Source organism: Aethalodelphis obliquidens, unplaced genomic scaffold (assembly GCF_003676395.1).
Source record: "Aethalodelphis obliquidens isolate GAN/ISIS:26980383/991018 unplaced genomic scaffold, ASM367639v1 scaffold27, whole genome shotgun sequence".
NCBI classification, from domain to species: domain Eukaryota; kingdom Metazoa; phylum Chordata; class Mammalia; order Artiodactyla; family Delphinidae; genus Aethalodelphis; species Aethalodelphis obliquidens.
This window is the reverse complement of record NW_020837971.1, coordinates 5,653,043-5,669,028: the sequence shown is the minus strand read 5'-3', so window position 1 is coordinate 5,669,028 and position 15,986 is coordinate 5,653,043. Positions and strand designations below refer to the sequence as shown.

Below are 15,986 nucleotides of genomic sequence, written 5' to 3'. Positions count from 1 at the left end.
TGAATTTAGCTCCTGATTCAGGCGATCCCTCCCCTTCAAATTCATACCTGATTCCTATGGAGAAGGATTGGGAGTAGAACAATTAAACAGCAATTTCATAAAATCTTCAAGACTTGGGGGCCTTTGGGGTCTAAGCAACACATCCTTGGTACTTGTGAAAGATAATCAAATCATATGGGAATAGGAGTGGTCTTCCCCCTTTGCCACAGAAATATGATTTTCTTGGGCTCTAGTGCACCACTAATAGTACTGAAAGCAACAGAATGTCTGGCACAGGCCCAAGCTGCAGGCAGAGGGGCTGCAAGCAGAGTGAGCTGGACCAGGAAGGGCAGCTGATCACATTGAGAGCACAAGTGCTCTTTGGGGACTCAGAGAAATAGCCAAAACACTTCCCAAAGGGAGCTACAGCTGTGATCTCTGTATCATGTATCCCAATATGAAAAAGGATCTGGAAACACTGAACAGTGAGTAACAATTGAAAGAAATTTGAGCTTGGGAAAGAGAAGACATGGAGGAATTTGACAGATGTCTTTCATTGTTGGGGAGCAATTGGGAAATGGGAAGAAAAAGGAACATTATTGTAAAGCACCTTTTTTTTTTTTTTTTTTTTTTTTTTTGCGGTATGTGGGCCTCTCACTGTTGTGGCCTCTCCCGTTGCGGAGCACAGGCTCCGGACGCACAGGCCCAGCAGCCATGGCTCACGGGCCCAGCCGCTCCGCGGCACGTGGGAGCTTCCCGGACCGGGGCACGAACCCGTGTCCCCTGCATTGGCAGGCGGACCCTCAACCACTGTGCCACCAGGGAAGCCCTAAAGTGCCTATTCTTTATTCATCTTTTCAAAACTGTGCCAATGCTTCCACATTTCTTACCTCGTTTGATTTCCGTAGCTGTCATTCCTCCCATATTTACAAATGAGAAAAATGAAGCTTGGAAAGTTTTAAACAATGTGCCTGAAGTGATGTAGCCAATAGGTGGTTGAGCTGGGATTAGGCCATAAATCCAGTGGTGTGCTGGTAAATGTTTAACTATTGGCTCTTTGGGGGAAAAGAAGCCTTGTTTTGTAGTGTGTGCTGACTTCTGTGGTGTAAATTCTCCCATCAGGGTGGACTTCAAGCTACCAACATAACGCCATTAAACACAGTGTTGGGAAGAGATGCACACAAACAGCTCTGCCAAGCCGTATGAGCCAGTACAGTACATCACCTTATTTCCACACTCTCTCCATCCTATATGCTTCTTCCCAGGATATGTCTTAGTCTCCATGAAGCAGAGGTTGCTATAGCTACTGACTGGACATTCAAAAATAGACTGTCCTGAGGTGGTTGGCTTTCAACCCTAGCTGAGAGACTGCTGGGTACAGGGTTGTAAGAGGAGATTCAGATATCATCGAGGTTTGTCAGGATTTCCAAGCCTTGATGCACATCAGAATCACCTGGACAACTCGTTAACATAGATTATGGAGAGTATAGCATACAGGTTAAAAGTGCAGATCTGGAGCCAGACAGCTTATGTTCAAGTCTGGCTGAGCCCCCGAATGGCTAGGTGACCTTGGGCAAGTTCCTTAACCTCTCTGTGCCTCAGTTTCATTGTTGATAGATGGTGATGACAATAATAGTATTTACCCCACAGCATTGTTAAGCAAGTTAAATGAGTAACTGCTTGTAAAATGCTTAAAACAGTGCATGGAACATAGTAAACACTGTTAGTGTTAGTTGTTGTTATTACCAAAACCTCTCCTGGGTGAGGCCTATCTGTTTGTATTTGAAACATACTTTCCCAGTGATCTTAATGCAATCAGCTGTTCTTATCCATAGACATCTGGGAAACCACTGAAGTCTATGATTCTTGCTCTTTGGGAGTTGGGTAGCTTCCTGTAGACCAACCCGAGTGAATCTCAGACTGTCATTGCAAATCGGGGACATTCCATGAATCCTAAGCTCACTACGGTTGTGTTGGACATCCTCTCAGAAGTCCTTATCCTTCCACAGAAGAACTAGGTTGTAGGATACAATACAGATCTTGTTTTTATTGTATTTTTTAAAGGAATAAATAAAACCTAATCCACAGTCTAAGTTTCACCTTAATGATGGCACAGAACATGACAGAGGCTGTAGGTTAATCTGAATTTCTAAGAAGCATTGTAATTTCCACTAATCTCCCCCTCAGTGTTCATTTACGTCATAAACCTATATTTCATTTCTGGCCTGGATCCATGTAGGCAGTCCTTAGGGCTCTAGCTTTGCTCTCGCTGACTTCAAGAACTAAAACAAAGAGGAGATCCATGAAGATGGAGGAGAAGAGGGCGTAGATCTCACCTCCCTCCACGAACAAGTCAAAAATACATCTACGTGTGGAACAGTTCTCACTGAAAACTTACTAGAAACAGAAGGACCCCCGTACAACCAAGGCTGTAAGAAGATCCACACGTAATCCAGTAGGAAGGGAAGAAAAGCAATTGTGTCAGGATCCATGCCCCTGGGAGGGGACTCAGAAAAAAAGGGAGGTTGCACAGGCAGACACCTGCCCTGGGGTGTGAGTGGTGAGAGCCGCAGATTGGATGCACTGGTCCTGGGGTCCTACGAAGGGGAGATGAGCCCCTCTGGCTGGTTGGAGGACTGCCAAGACTAACAGGGTCTGTGGGAAGCCTCCACTCCACGCATGAGGAGCCTGCATGCTGGCTTGCCCTCGAGGCAGGGTGGAGAGAAGTCTGCTCTAATGGCCCCCAGGTTTCTGTGACCTCACTCCACGCCACAGCACAGCACTGGATCTGGGGTGGCCACGACCAGGGAGAAGACTTGATCATGGGACACAGATGTGACCTGGACCCAGGGCAGAGCCTAGGTGGGGCAGTGACGGCTCTCCTTAGCGCTAACTCAAGCCGTGTATCAGAAGCATCCCAAATCTCTGATGGCAATCGCTCGACCATAGCTCACGCACTGCTGAGAGTCCATGTGGGCCCCACCTGCCCTAAAAATGAGTCATCAGAAAAAGTTTTTTAAAAATCCTGTTTAAAATCACATCAAAAAGAGTAAAATACCTAGGAATAAATTTAGCCAAGGAGGTGAAAGACCTATACTCTGAAAACTATAAAACACTAATGAAGGAAAGTGAACATGATACAAAAAAGATGTCCCACGCTTTTGTACTGGAAGAATCAAAATTGTTAAAATGACCATACTACCCAAAGCAGTCTACGGATTTAAGTCAATTCCAATCAGAATACCTGTGACATTTTTCACAGAACTAAAACGAATAATCCTAAAATTCATATGGAACCACAAAAGGCCCAGAATTGCCAAAGCAATTTTGAAAAAAAAGAACAGAGCTGGGGCAATCACACTGCCTGGCGTCAGACTACTACAGAGCTACAGTAATCAAAACAGCATGGTACTGGCACGAAACCAGACACATGGATCAATGGAACAGAATAGAGCCCAGAAATAAAACCCTATGCCTATGGTCAATTAATCTATGAAAAAGGTGGCCAGAATATAGCATGGAGAAAAGACAGTCTTTTCAATAAGTGGTGCTGGGAAAACTGGACAACTACATGTAAAACAGATTAGAACATTTCCTCTCACCATATACAAAAATAAATTCTAAATGGATTAAAGACCTCAATGTAAGACCTGAAACCATAAAATTCCTAGAAGAGAACATAGGCAGAGGACTCTCTCACATAAATCATAGCAATATTTTTTTGGATCTGTCTCCTAAGACAAAAGAAATAAAAGGAAAAAGAAACAAATGGGACCTAATTAAACTGAAAAGCTTTTGCACAGCAAAGGAAACCATTGATAAAATGAAAAGACAACCTTTGGAGTGGGAGAAAATATTTGTAAATGATATAGCCAATAAGGGGTTAATATCCAAAATACATAAACAGTTCATGCAACTCAATATCAAGAAAACAAACAACCCAATCAAGAAATGGGCAGAATACCTGAATAGACATTTTTCCAAAGAAGACATACAAATGGCTAACAGGCACATGAAAAGATGCTCAGTATCACTAATTATTAGAGAAATGCAAATCAAATCCACAATGAGATATCACCTCGCATCTGTCAGAATGGCCATCATCAAAAAGACCACAAATAACAAATGTTGGTGAAGATGTGGAGAAAAGGAAACCTTTGTACACTGTTGGTGGGAATATAAATTGGTGCAGCCACTATGGAAAACAGTTTGGAGTTTCCTCAAAAAACTAAAAACTAGGGCTTCCCTGGTGGCACAGTGGTTGAGAGTCCACCTGCCGATGCAGGGGATGCGGGTTCATGCCCCGGTCCCGGAAGATCCCACATGCAGTGAAGCGGCTGGACCCGTGAGCCATGGCTGCTGGGCCTGCGCGTCCAGAGCCTGTGCTCCGCAACGGGAGAGGCTACAACAGTGAGAGGCCCGCGTACTGAAAACAAACAAACAAACAAACAAAAAAAACCTAAAAAATAGAACTACCGTATCACCCAGCAAGTCCATTCCTGGGTATATATCTGGAAAAATGAAAACACTAATTTGAAGAGATACATGCACCTCAGTGTTCATAACAGCACTCTTTACAATAGCCAAGATGTAGAAGCAATCCAAGTGTCCATCAAGAGATGAATGGATAAAGAAGATGTGGCATATATATATATATATACACACACACACACATTGTGTGTGTGTATATACACATACAATAAAATACTACTCAGCCATAAAAAAGAAGAAAATTCTCCCATTTGTAGCAATGTGGGTGGACCTAGAGAATATCCTGTTGGCAAAATAAGTCAGACTGAAAGGCAAATACTACATGGTATCATTTATATGTGGAATCTGCAAACAAAACAGATGAATGTATATAGCAAAACAGAAACAGACTCACAGACAGCAAACAAACTAGGAGTTACCAGTGGGGGGGGGGGTGCAAATAGGGGTATGGGATTGATAAAACTACTATGTATAAAGTAGGTAAGTAACAAGGATATATCTTACAACACAGGAAATTATAGCCATTATTTTCTAATAACTTTTAATGGAGTACAATCTGTAAAAATACTGAATCACTATGCTGTACACCTGAAACTAATATACTATTATAAATTAACTATTTTTTTTAAGAAGAATTGAAACAGAGAGAAGAGGAACTCTCCAACAGACACAGGCCTGGCTCTTGCATCCACATCTTACTAGCTTTGTGCCCTCAGGAAAGTTAATTAGCCTTTCAAAATCTTAGCTTTGTCCTCTATAAAAACAGTATAACAATGCTTAGTGCCTGAGTTTGTTATGAGGATTAAATAAGATTTGTAAAGCCCTTAGCATAGTGTCTGGTACATGAAAAAGGTACAGTAAGTGGTGCCTTTAAATAATAAGCTGAATCTCAAATGTAAAATTCTAAAATGACACAAGTACATGGAATGAAACAGCAAAGGAACATACAGAGATGACTACATCATAAAGAGAGAGGCAATGGGGCTTCCCTGGTGGCGCAGTGGTTGAGAGGCCGCCTGCCGATGCAGGGGACACGAGTTCGTGCCCCGGTCTGGGAAGATCCCACATGTCACGGGGCGGCTGGGCCCGTGAGCCATGGCTGCTGAGCCTGTGCGTCCGGAGCCTGTGCTCCGCAACGGGAGAGGCCACAACAGTGAGAGGCCCGCGTACCGCAAAAAAAAAAAAAAAAGAGATGCATGATCAAGGACACATTGTAAATTATCATCAGTCTATATATTGTGAAAAGACTTCATAGGTTTTCTAAGGTGTGTGGAAATGATAACCTCATTTCCACTTGAAGGAGGTTTTCTGAGTACGTTTGTCCTTTGTACTTTGTATCAAGAAGATGGAAGACATATCCAGATCACTCAAGGAGTAGGGGGAGGGTATTTCTTATGCCTAAGAAAGAACACTGAATGTAGACGGTTTTATGAGTTGTTACTCAGAATGGTCTATAAGGCCAGAGTTGTTAACTAGCTACCATAAAATTCTAAAGTTGTAGCCTCTGCCTAGGGGCACACGAGGATGCAAAGCTGACAGATCATACATGGCTGCCTGCCATCTGCCCCAGTTAAGAGCTTCTAATCAGCAGATTGCTGTGCAAGGTAGCTCATACTGATAACTCCACTTAAAAACTGACTTTGAAGCAAGGTCAAGAGAGATGCTAGATTGCAAGTACAATGAGTATCTGAGGACAGCCTTGAACTAAATCATCGCACACATCAGACTCAGCTTTTTCTCCAAGGCTCTGAAAGTCTTGTAGAAACATAAATTTCCTGTCCTCTTGTACTTCTTTTCCATCTCTCCCCACATCCCACTCCTGCCCAGTCCCAAGTAGGCTCTGCAGAATTCAGGGAATCATCATTCATTTATTCAGTCCACAGACACAATAGGAGTGTCTGCTGTGTGCCAAGCACAGGAGTAGGTGCTAGAGGTATACATATGGATCAGGCAGAGTGTCTGCATGTGAGTAGCCCACACTCTGGTTTGGGAAACAGAAATGGAAACAAAGAGTCATACTCTAATTTGCTACCTGCTTTAATAGTTCTCTGACAGCACCAAGGCAGAGATGACCATTCTGCTTTGAGAAGGTGGGAGAGCTCCTCAAAGGTGGTGATTCTTGATTTGAGGGATGAGCCTGAGTGCTCAGGGGTGAAGCCAGGGAAGATAAATTCTTTTTTTAAAAATAAATTTGTTTATTTTATTTTATTTATTTTTGGCTATGTTGGGTCTTCGTTGCAGTGCACATGCTTCTCATTGTGGTGGCTTCTCTTGTTGCAGAGCATGGGCTCTAGGCAAGTGGGCTTCAGCAGTTGTGGCATGCAGGCTCAGTTATTGTGGCACACGGGCTTAGTTGCTCCGCGGCATGTGGGATCTTCCCGGACCAGGGATCGAACTCGTGTCCCTTGTATTGGCAGGCGAATTCTTAACCACTGCGCCACCAGGGAAGACAATTTTAAGCAGAAGAAGCAATGTGTGCAAAAGCTCGGATGTGTGTGTGGTTGACATGCAGGCTTCGTGGTGGACAGGGAGGCTGGAAATGTTGGCTGGAGAGCGATTGTAACAGCAGTAACATGTGAATGTGAAATTCGGAGGGAAACCATGTTTTGCTACAGCTCCGAATTTTAGAATTGGAAGGGATCTTAGTGATTGTGCAGGTTAACCTCACAGAGGCTCAGGGTGCTTAATGACATGTTCATGGCAGGACCAGAAGCAATCTGTCGGGAGGGGAAAAAATTTCCCACTTCCCCTTTTAGTTCTTTTGGCTGGTTGAATAATTAAAATGACATAAGACAGATTAACAGGAGAAAAAAAAAGAAATTTAATTATGAACATACAGGGAATCCACAGGAAATTCCAAAGAACCAAGTAAAATGAGGTATATATGTCATCCTGGACCAAGGAGAAGGGAGTAGGGGTCTGGGACTTCAAAAGTAAAGAAGTAAATTCATAGGAAGAATGAAGAGAGCAAATGTTTAGTATCAATAAATAAATGTTTGCTGGGCCAAACCAACAATGGGACACAAAGGGGAATTTTAATAGACTTTGCTAGGTTCCTCCCTTGTCTACCACACCTAGTTCATATTATACTATAGATACCTCTGGTGATGGTTCTTTCCTGGAATAGGCCCTCTATCTAAATTCTTTTAGGCAGTTAAGTGAGAGTTGCAAAGAAAAACTTCCCGAGTCTTCTGTTCCTTCCTCACGCCAAGAGACACATTTTGGTTTGGTAAATTTTGCTTCCCTACCAATATCTCCCAACACTAGGACTTCTGCTCCTTTCTCTGAATCTTCCAACCATGACTCCTAGCACCAGCCTGGAAATTTGATCCTCTAAAGCCTGGAAATTGGGTCTTTCAGAGCTCAACCTGGAAGTCACAGTATAGAGTTTAGACATATGTGTCTACTCATGAGTGTTATGCTAATGGACAAATATTTTATATATATATATAGTTATAGTTATCACAGTTCAAAGACTGCTTAAAGGAGAATGTGTTGGTTTTCCATTGCTACTGTAACAAAGTACCTTAAATTTGGTGATTTATACACATTTATATATTTTCTTATGGTTCTGGAGGCCAAAAGCCAAAATCATTTTCACTGGGCTAAACTCAGTGTGTCAGCAAGGCTGGTTCCTTCCAGAGGCTGCACACCTTCCTTGGCTGTGACTGCATCACACCAATCCCTGCTGCTGTTGCCACATTGCCTTCTTTTTTCTTTTCTTAAAAAATTAATTAATTTATTTTTGGCTGCGTTGGGTCTTTGTTGCTGTGCGTAGGCTTTCTCTAGTTGCGGCAAACAGGGGCCTACTCTTCGCTGCAGTGTGCAGGCTTCTAATCATTGCGGTGGCTTCTCTTGTTGCGGAGCACGGGCTCTAGGTGCGCGGGCTTCAGTAGTTGTGGCACAAAGGCTCAGTAATTGTGGTGCACGGGCTTAGTTGCTCCATGGCATGTGGGCTCTTCCCAGACTCTAGGCATGTGGGCTCAGTAGTTGTGGCTCACGGGCTGTAGAGCACAGGCTCAGTAGTTGTGGTGCACAGGCTTAGCAGCTCCGCGGCATGTGGGATCTTCCCGGACCAGGGATCGAACACGTGTCCCCTGCATTGGCAGGCAGATTCTTAACCACTGCACCACCAGGGAAGTGCCTTGCCTTCTTCTCTCTTTGACCTTCTACCCTCCCTCTTCTAAGGACCCTTGTGATTACATTTAGGGCCCACCTGGATAATCCAGGCTAAGCTCCCCATCTTAAGATCCTTGATGACATGTGTAAGTCTCTTTTGCCACATAGGTAACATTCACAGATTCTGGGGCTTAGGAGGTGAATATTTTCTGGGGAAGAGAGGATTCTTCAGTTTACCACAGAGAGCAGTATTCTTTGTTCTTGAATTGGAAGCAGATTACACACACCTCTTTGTGGCTGGAGATTTGGGAATTTAGGGGTAGATGGGAAGGACTGGGACAAGTAACCCTCATTAGTTGCTCAGCCTCTAGACAATCAGATACTAGAGGGGATTGGGGGGAAAGAAGGCCAGAAGAAGTCTTTTCTCTCCCTGCCCATAATACATGCCATCCAAGTTGAATTAACATTGTGCTGGAAATGTGGTTGGCAATTTAAAAAGGGTTAAGGGAGTCCTGAAATTTTTTTCACTGAATCACTGATGGTAGAGCCACGTGACTAGCTGAGTAAACTTTTTTACAGATGCGGGAAGTTCATAGTTTTTGATTCTGGATTGGCTGTGTGGACAGTTCGGGACATGCTGAAGACTGTTCTGAGTCTTTTACCCTTAGACCCAGGTAAAAAGCCCTGTGCTTGAGAGCCCACTCTGGCCTCCTCTGGCTGCACCTCTCCTCGGGTGTGCCACAGGGACCTGTCTAAATGCTCTCCAGGTACCCAGGAATTTGCAGTCCTGCCAAAATGCTCCCAAGCTTGCTTCCAGGGCGTGCACGAACCTCTTCCCCATGTCCATCCTCCTGAGGTCAGGCAGCAAGGCCCATGGGTGGCCAAGGGGTGGCTCTTTGGGGAATGGAAGGAACTTAGATATGGGGAAGGGTTCATATGGGTAAGCTCCAGGCCATCACGGTACAGAGCAAAGCTCTGGAGCTGATATCACGGACCAAAGGCCAGCTCTCCCAGACGGATGGCCAGGGTCTGGTGGAGAACTCTGGGGAGGCTGAGAGCTCCAAAGAACCTGGGCTTCCTTGTCTTTATGTACTTTGTCAGGGTAGGAGGATCAGATGTTTTACTTAACCATGTGTCAGCTTGATTTATGACTTTTAAATAATTAGATATGTAGAATATGTCTCTTGTTAATACTCTTGCCTTGGGCTCTGTATATGCTAGTGGCAGGTCTGGCCAGAGCTACACTCACTGCTATGAATAGCAACGCCTAAACCGGAGGTACCGCTCACATTGCACGAAGCAGTGCAATGAAAGCATCATAATGTGAAGGAATCAAGTCAAGTTTCTTTGGGCAGCAAACTGAATGTAAAAAGAAGTTCAATTAATCCAACAAGTCATTAGGAAAGTATCTATCTTAGGGCCCAACCTTCATAAGATAGAATATTTAGTTAGCTAGGGTGAAGAGGATAAATAAGACTCAATGCCTTCAACATTAACAGTCAGTTTTTGGTGTTTAGATTTTGGAAAATATTTGATTCTATATTCTAAATTCCAATCTTTTGTTGTAACTGTGTAGTTCAGTTGCATGGGAACCCAAAATAACATTAGCAAAAAAGTACGAGAACAAAGAATGAGTGATATTTCACAATCAGTGTGCCCAGAAGAAGACTTCCCTCAAGTCATATTCTTTGAACCACTTAGGTGTAGGAGGGCTCCTCTCTCATTGGAGAAAACCACGGCGGGTCTTCCCATATTCTTCTGGTTAATTTGTCAGTGGATTCCTCCTGACAGTCTAATAAGGATTAAAAATTGAAGTCTATATTCAACACAAGCAGTGTTTTTAAAGTTAAAACTGGTGTTTTAAAAGTTAAATGAAGAATAAACTCAAATATAAAAGTTCAAAAAACCCCTGGAAATCTAATAATTTTTCTTAATCACAAAATACATATGTATTGGTGACTTTGGTTTCCTCTTTCACTTTTCCTTTTTAAATGCATCTAAAGTTTCATGATTAAAAATAGTCTAACACAGAGGTCAGCAAACTTTTGGTAAAAGGTCAGATAGTAAATATTTTAGGCTTTGTGGGTCATATGTCTCTGTTGCAACAACTCAGCTCTGCCCCCTGCAGTGCAAAAGTAGTCAGGTGATATGTAAATGAGTTAATGTGGCTTTATGTCAATAAAACTTTTTTATGAACCCTGAAATTTGAACCTTACATAATTTTCAGGTATTGCAAAATATTATTTTTGATTTTGATTTTTTTCCCCCAACATGTAAAACTGTAAAAAAGTCATTCTTAGCTCACAGGCCATACAAAAACAGGTGGCAACCTAAAACTATAAAACTACTGAAGAAAACAGAAGAAAAACATGACATTTGACTTGGCAATGATTTCTTAGATATGAGAGTAAAAGCACAGGAAACAAAAGTAAGAATAGACAAATGGGTCTATATCAAACAAACTTCAGTGCATCAAGGACACAGCTAATGGAGTGAAAAGGCAACCTATGGAATGGAAGAAAATATTTGCAAATCATACCCAGAATATATAAAGAATCATATAACTCAACAACAAAAAATCAAATAACTCAATTCAAAAATGGGCAAAGGACTTCAATAGACATTTCTCTAAAGATGATATATAAATGGCCAGCAAGTATACAAAAAGATGTTCAAGATGCCTAATCATCAGAGAAATACAAATCAAAATCACAATGAGATATCACCTCATACCCATTAGGATGGCTAATATCTAGAAAACAGAAAATGACAAGTGTTGATGAGGATATGGAGACATTGAAACACTTGTGCACTATTGGTGGAATTGTAAAATGATGTAGCCACTATGGAAAGTATTAAAAATTTAATAAACGGAAACCTCAATTAAATAGAGTTGGGAGATCAGAAGGGAGAGCTCTCTCACCCTGCGATGATAGTAGAGCCCAACAGGAAGAAGAAAGACTCTACTTTCTACTTTCCTGACAAGGATTCAGCCAATGAGAAGTCATGGACTCTGTTTACTGAGCCCTCCCAACTTCCTTTTCTCCTCTATAAAAGTGTGCTCCTTCCCTTGCTATACGGAGACTTGCACATGGCTCACCATGGTTGCAGACCCTGAACTGCAGTTTTCTGCTGATACCAAGTCCATCTTTGCTGGAGAAATATCTGGCAGTCTATTTGTTTCAGATCAATAAAGCAGTATTGAGGTTCCTCAAAAAAGAGAATTGCCATATGATCTAGCAATCCCACCTCTGGGTATATGTTTGAAAAAATGGGAGGCAGGGTCTTGAAGAGAGATTTGCACACGCATGTTCATAGCAGCACCATTCACAGTAGTTACGAGGTGGAAGCAACCCAAATGTCCATTGATGGATGAATGGATAAATGTGGCAAATGGAATATTATTCAGCCTTAAAGAAAGGAAGAAAATCTTGTCACGTGCTGCAGTACAACATGGATGAACCTTGAGAAGATTACGCTAAGAAAAATAAGTCAGTCACAAAAAAACCAAATACTGGATAATTCCATTTGGATGAGGTATTTAAATAGTCAAATCCACAGAAACAGAAAATAGAATGGTGGTTACCAAGGCCAGGGGGTAGGGGAAGAAGGGGTATTGTTTAATGGGTATAGAGTTTTAGATTTGCAAGATGAAAAAATTCTGGAGATCTGTTTCCCAACAATGTGACTATACTTAATGCTGCTGAACTGTACATTGAAAATTTACCACCTTAACCATTTTTATGTTATGTGTTTTTTACCCCAATACAAGAAGTGAAAAAGTATCACTATAATATACATGTTGAGGACTTTATATTCTGAAAAAAAAAATAGTTTGAATCAAAAACAAAACAAACCAGGGGGCAGGCGAGATTTGGCCCTCAGGTCAAATTTTCCTGACCATTGGCCTAATGTAATCCAACTCCCCCTGTAATCAGCATGCTGTCTTCACATATTTTCCTCCAAAATCTTGAGTCATCAAATGTTACAACTGCAAGTGGCCACGGAAACTCAGTCATTTTGGAGGGTAGGAGTGGGGGCCTGGTGAGGTGGGAAGGGTATTTTCCAAGGTCGAAGAGGTAGTTAATGGCAGAGCACTGATTTAGAAGTTAGCTGCCTTATTGCTTTTCGGAGTTATCTATAGATTGTTAATGATCATGCAAATAAATTTTGATTTAACTGGAGGTGAACTCAGTAGTTAACTGAATTCCACAGGTGCTGCTATAAATACACATTGAATTAAAGCCCTCTAGTAAGTAGTCACGCTGTGCTCTAGTCCTCTGTGCCTTTTGGCCTGGAGCTGGGAGAGGAAAGGACAGTACTGATTGCAGAACTCACTTTACAGATGAGCTGTTGTGCTAAAATTGGTTTATATGTGGTTTCCCAGAAGTAATTTAACGAACATTTTGTGAAGTATTTAAAATAAGCTCATTTGGGACTTCCCTGGCAGTCCAGTGGTTGGAATTTCACCTTCCAATGCAGGGGTTGCGGGTTCGATGCCTGATTGGGGAGCTGGGATCCCACATGCCTCGCAGCCCAAAAAAAAAAGAAAAACCCAAAACATAAAACAGAAGCAATGTTGTAACAAATTCAATTAAGACTTTAAAAAATGGTCCACATCGAAAAAATCTTAAAAAAATAAATAAAATAAGCTCATTTAATACTAATCTCCAGAAATGTTACCTTGGCCACCAGCCACTTTAAGGGAACTGTGTAAATTTGCCCCTCTTCTTTACAGCATTAATCAACATTTAAAAATGAAGTAATGTTAAAACAAATTCAACTGAGTAAATTTTAAAGATCTTATAGGCTTTTTTCAATGATACATGAATTGGGCAGCATCTCATTTAGCAGATAGAAAGAAGCTCCAATGAGTTGTACAAAAAGAAAGACCTTTACAGGCAGAAGGGAGTGGACCAGGAAGTTAAAATAGCAGAAAGTGGATTGGTTGTGACAGGTCACTTTCCTTTAGGGGATGGCACGGGCCTATCAGGCCGATTAACTAGTGCTGACCAGGTGATTCCTGATTGACTGATTTAAGATTCCTATTCTGGGAGAGGGTGACATTCTGAGTCTCCATTTGGTGATGTGGAGCTTAGCATAAGTGACTCCATTTTAGGCCTGTTGTTTTAACAGTGACAGTTTAAAAGACAAACAGTTATATGCTGAAAGCCTGACTTCCTAGGGGTGGCGTAAGAAGGAAGGACAAATAAAACCCAGTTCAGCAGGTCAGGATCTAAAATTAAACCATGAGTGAAAGGCACAGTGGTCATTCTGCTCTGTACTGCGAAGCAGGGCAAGCTAGAGGTTTTACCTGGAGTGATAGAAATTGTTTTACTAAACAGCTTTTCATTGTCTAGAAAAATTAAGCTTTGGAAGTCAAGTAGAAATTACAACACAATCCATAAAGTTTATGTAGTAAACTACATAAAAGTTTATGTTTAGAAAGCATAAACGTTAATTAATACAGCTTCAATTATAATCTCTGTGTTGTACTAAAAGGTTACTATTCATTCCTCCTAGACTTTCCTGGTCTACATAAATGTGCTTATCAAAAGCACCTGGTCTCAGTGAAAAACAAGCTGTAAACATTTGTCTCCATTTATCTGTAAGTTTGTAGAGAAGAGTTATCAAGCGAACGTTTCAAATTGCTTGTTAAACAACATAATAAGCGAATGCAATGCATGAGCCTAGGCAGTTAATAAGCCTAGTTCAGGAAAAAAAAAGGCTATAAAAGTCATTCTTGGGACAATCACACAAACTTGAAACTGGACTGAACATTAAATGGTATAAGGGAATTGTTTCCTTAGGTGTGCTAACGGTATTGTGATTGATGCGAACGTCCTTTCTTTAGAAGAGGCAGGCTGAAATATTTAGGGGTGATTGATTTTGTTGTCTGCAATTTATTCAAACGGTGTAACAAAAAGGCATCTCTATTTTCTGTATGTTTGAAAATCATCATAAAGAATTGCGGTGAGGGGAACAGAGGGCATCTTTTTAAAGTTCCTTAGCCAAGAGCATTGTGAAGACCTCCTGAGCTAACAGTAGCTTCAATTTACAGTTTGAGTTTGTAGCGCTGTGTCTTTTTTTTCCTGTTGCACCTGAGGTACCACTGAGTGAGTGCAGTCTCAGCCCAGCCCACGAGCAAGCAAGCAGCTCTTAATCACACTTAAGTGAATAAGATTCAGCAACAGCTGCAAGCTACCCTGAGGGGGTGAAAGTCCATACCTGGCGTAATCTTCTTTACATTCCTACGCTATTACACTGGCACGGTCACTTTCAAATTGCAAAACAGTTTGGTTTGCATTTTCCACCAGTCCTATCTGCATTCGCAGTCCCAGACAGAGGGCATTTCTTTCTGGCCCGTGGACACACCCCCGAGGACTCTTATAGAGGAATCTCTTTGCCCAGCCACCCATTACTGAATTCTATTTCCATCTGTCTATACTTAACTTACTTATTGAAACAGTAAATTTCATCCTGTAGTTCAAAAAGGAAAACCTGGGAAAAGCTGGGAATCATAATTTGGTGCTCTGTTGTCATCATCCTGAGATTTTTTTAAAACAAATTTAGATGAGAACTGTGTATACCAGGAAGCTGTGACATCTTTTTAATAATGAGCACAGACCGTGACAAGGCAATGCTTGCCATGAATATTCAATACCTACTGTACAGACTTAAAATTAGTTTGGTTTCTTCGCTACGAGGCTCCTGGCACCATAGGTTGTAAGTATCCTGCTACCAGGTGCTGGTCTACTACGATCACGCAGGCTACGAGAGGCCCCCAAGATTCCATTTAATTTTAGCAATTAGGGCGGGTGTTCTAGAAGCTGTTCACGCGATCTGAAATTTGGCTTCTGGGTCTAGGACAGGACAGCAAATTTGGTGTCAGAAGGGCTCGCGCAGAGTGCGAGAGAGGCATGGGCCCGGCTAGGAAGGGCGAAACGTGCCGCGGCGCCTCCAACAAGGCCTCGGAGCCGGGGCCTGGGAGGGGTGGGCGGCCATCTTGATAAAGGCCTGAGCGGCGGACGGCGCGGGGCTGACGCTGGCGGGGCTGCCAGATTCGAAGGACACAATGAGTGAGTGACCGGGCAACGTGGAGCGGAATCTAGCTCGGCCAGGGCCCCGCGCGGCGTGGCGGCGCCCAGTGGGCCTCGGATGCGGCGCCGGCTCGCCCCCAGGATGGTGAGGCGGCGAGCGCTGAGGCGCTGCCTGCAGCTGTTAACGCCCTCGGCGGAGCCGGCGCTGCGGGGCCGGGGGCGGAGGAACCCGGGCGCCGGCCACCGTCGCCCCTTCCGCTGCGCTGGGGCGCTGTGTCCGGCGGCGCTGTGGCCCGTGGCCGAAGAGCAGCAGCAGAGGCGGCGGCGGCGCGCGCGCCTGACCGACCATCGCGTCAG

General features: G+C 42.9%; 1 protein-coding gene across 3 annotated transcripts in view; it reads left to right on the top strand.

The window, feature by feature from the left end:
* NAPEPLD (N-acyl phosphatidylethanolamine phospholipase D) overlaps nucleotides 1–15,986 on the top strand; it is an 88,249-nt gene that overhangs the window by 33,171 nt on the left and 39,092 nt on the right. The window contains exon 1 of one of the 3 annotated variants that reach the window (XM_027123830.1): nucleotides 14,806–15,986. The exons of the other annotated variants lie outside the window; for them this stretch is intronic. Within the exon in view, the coding sequence (XP_026979631.1) occupies nucleotides 15,748–15,986 (239 nt within the window). The 5' untranslated portion in view covers nucleotides 14,806–15,747. Of the gene's footprint in view, nucleotides 1–14,805 lie in introns of those variants that run through there. 3 annotated transcript variants of the gene reach the window in all.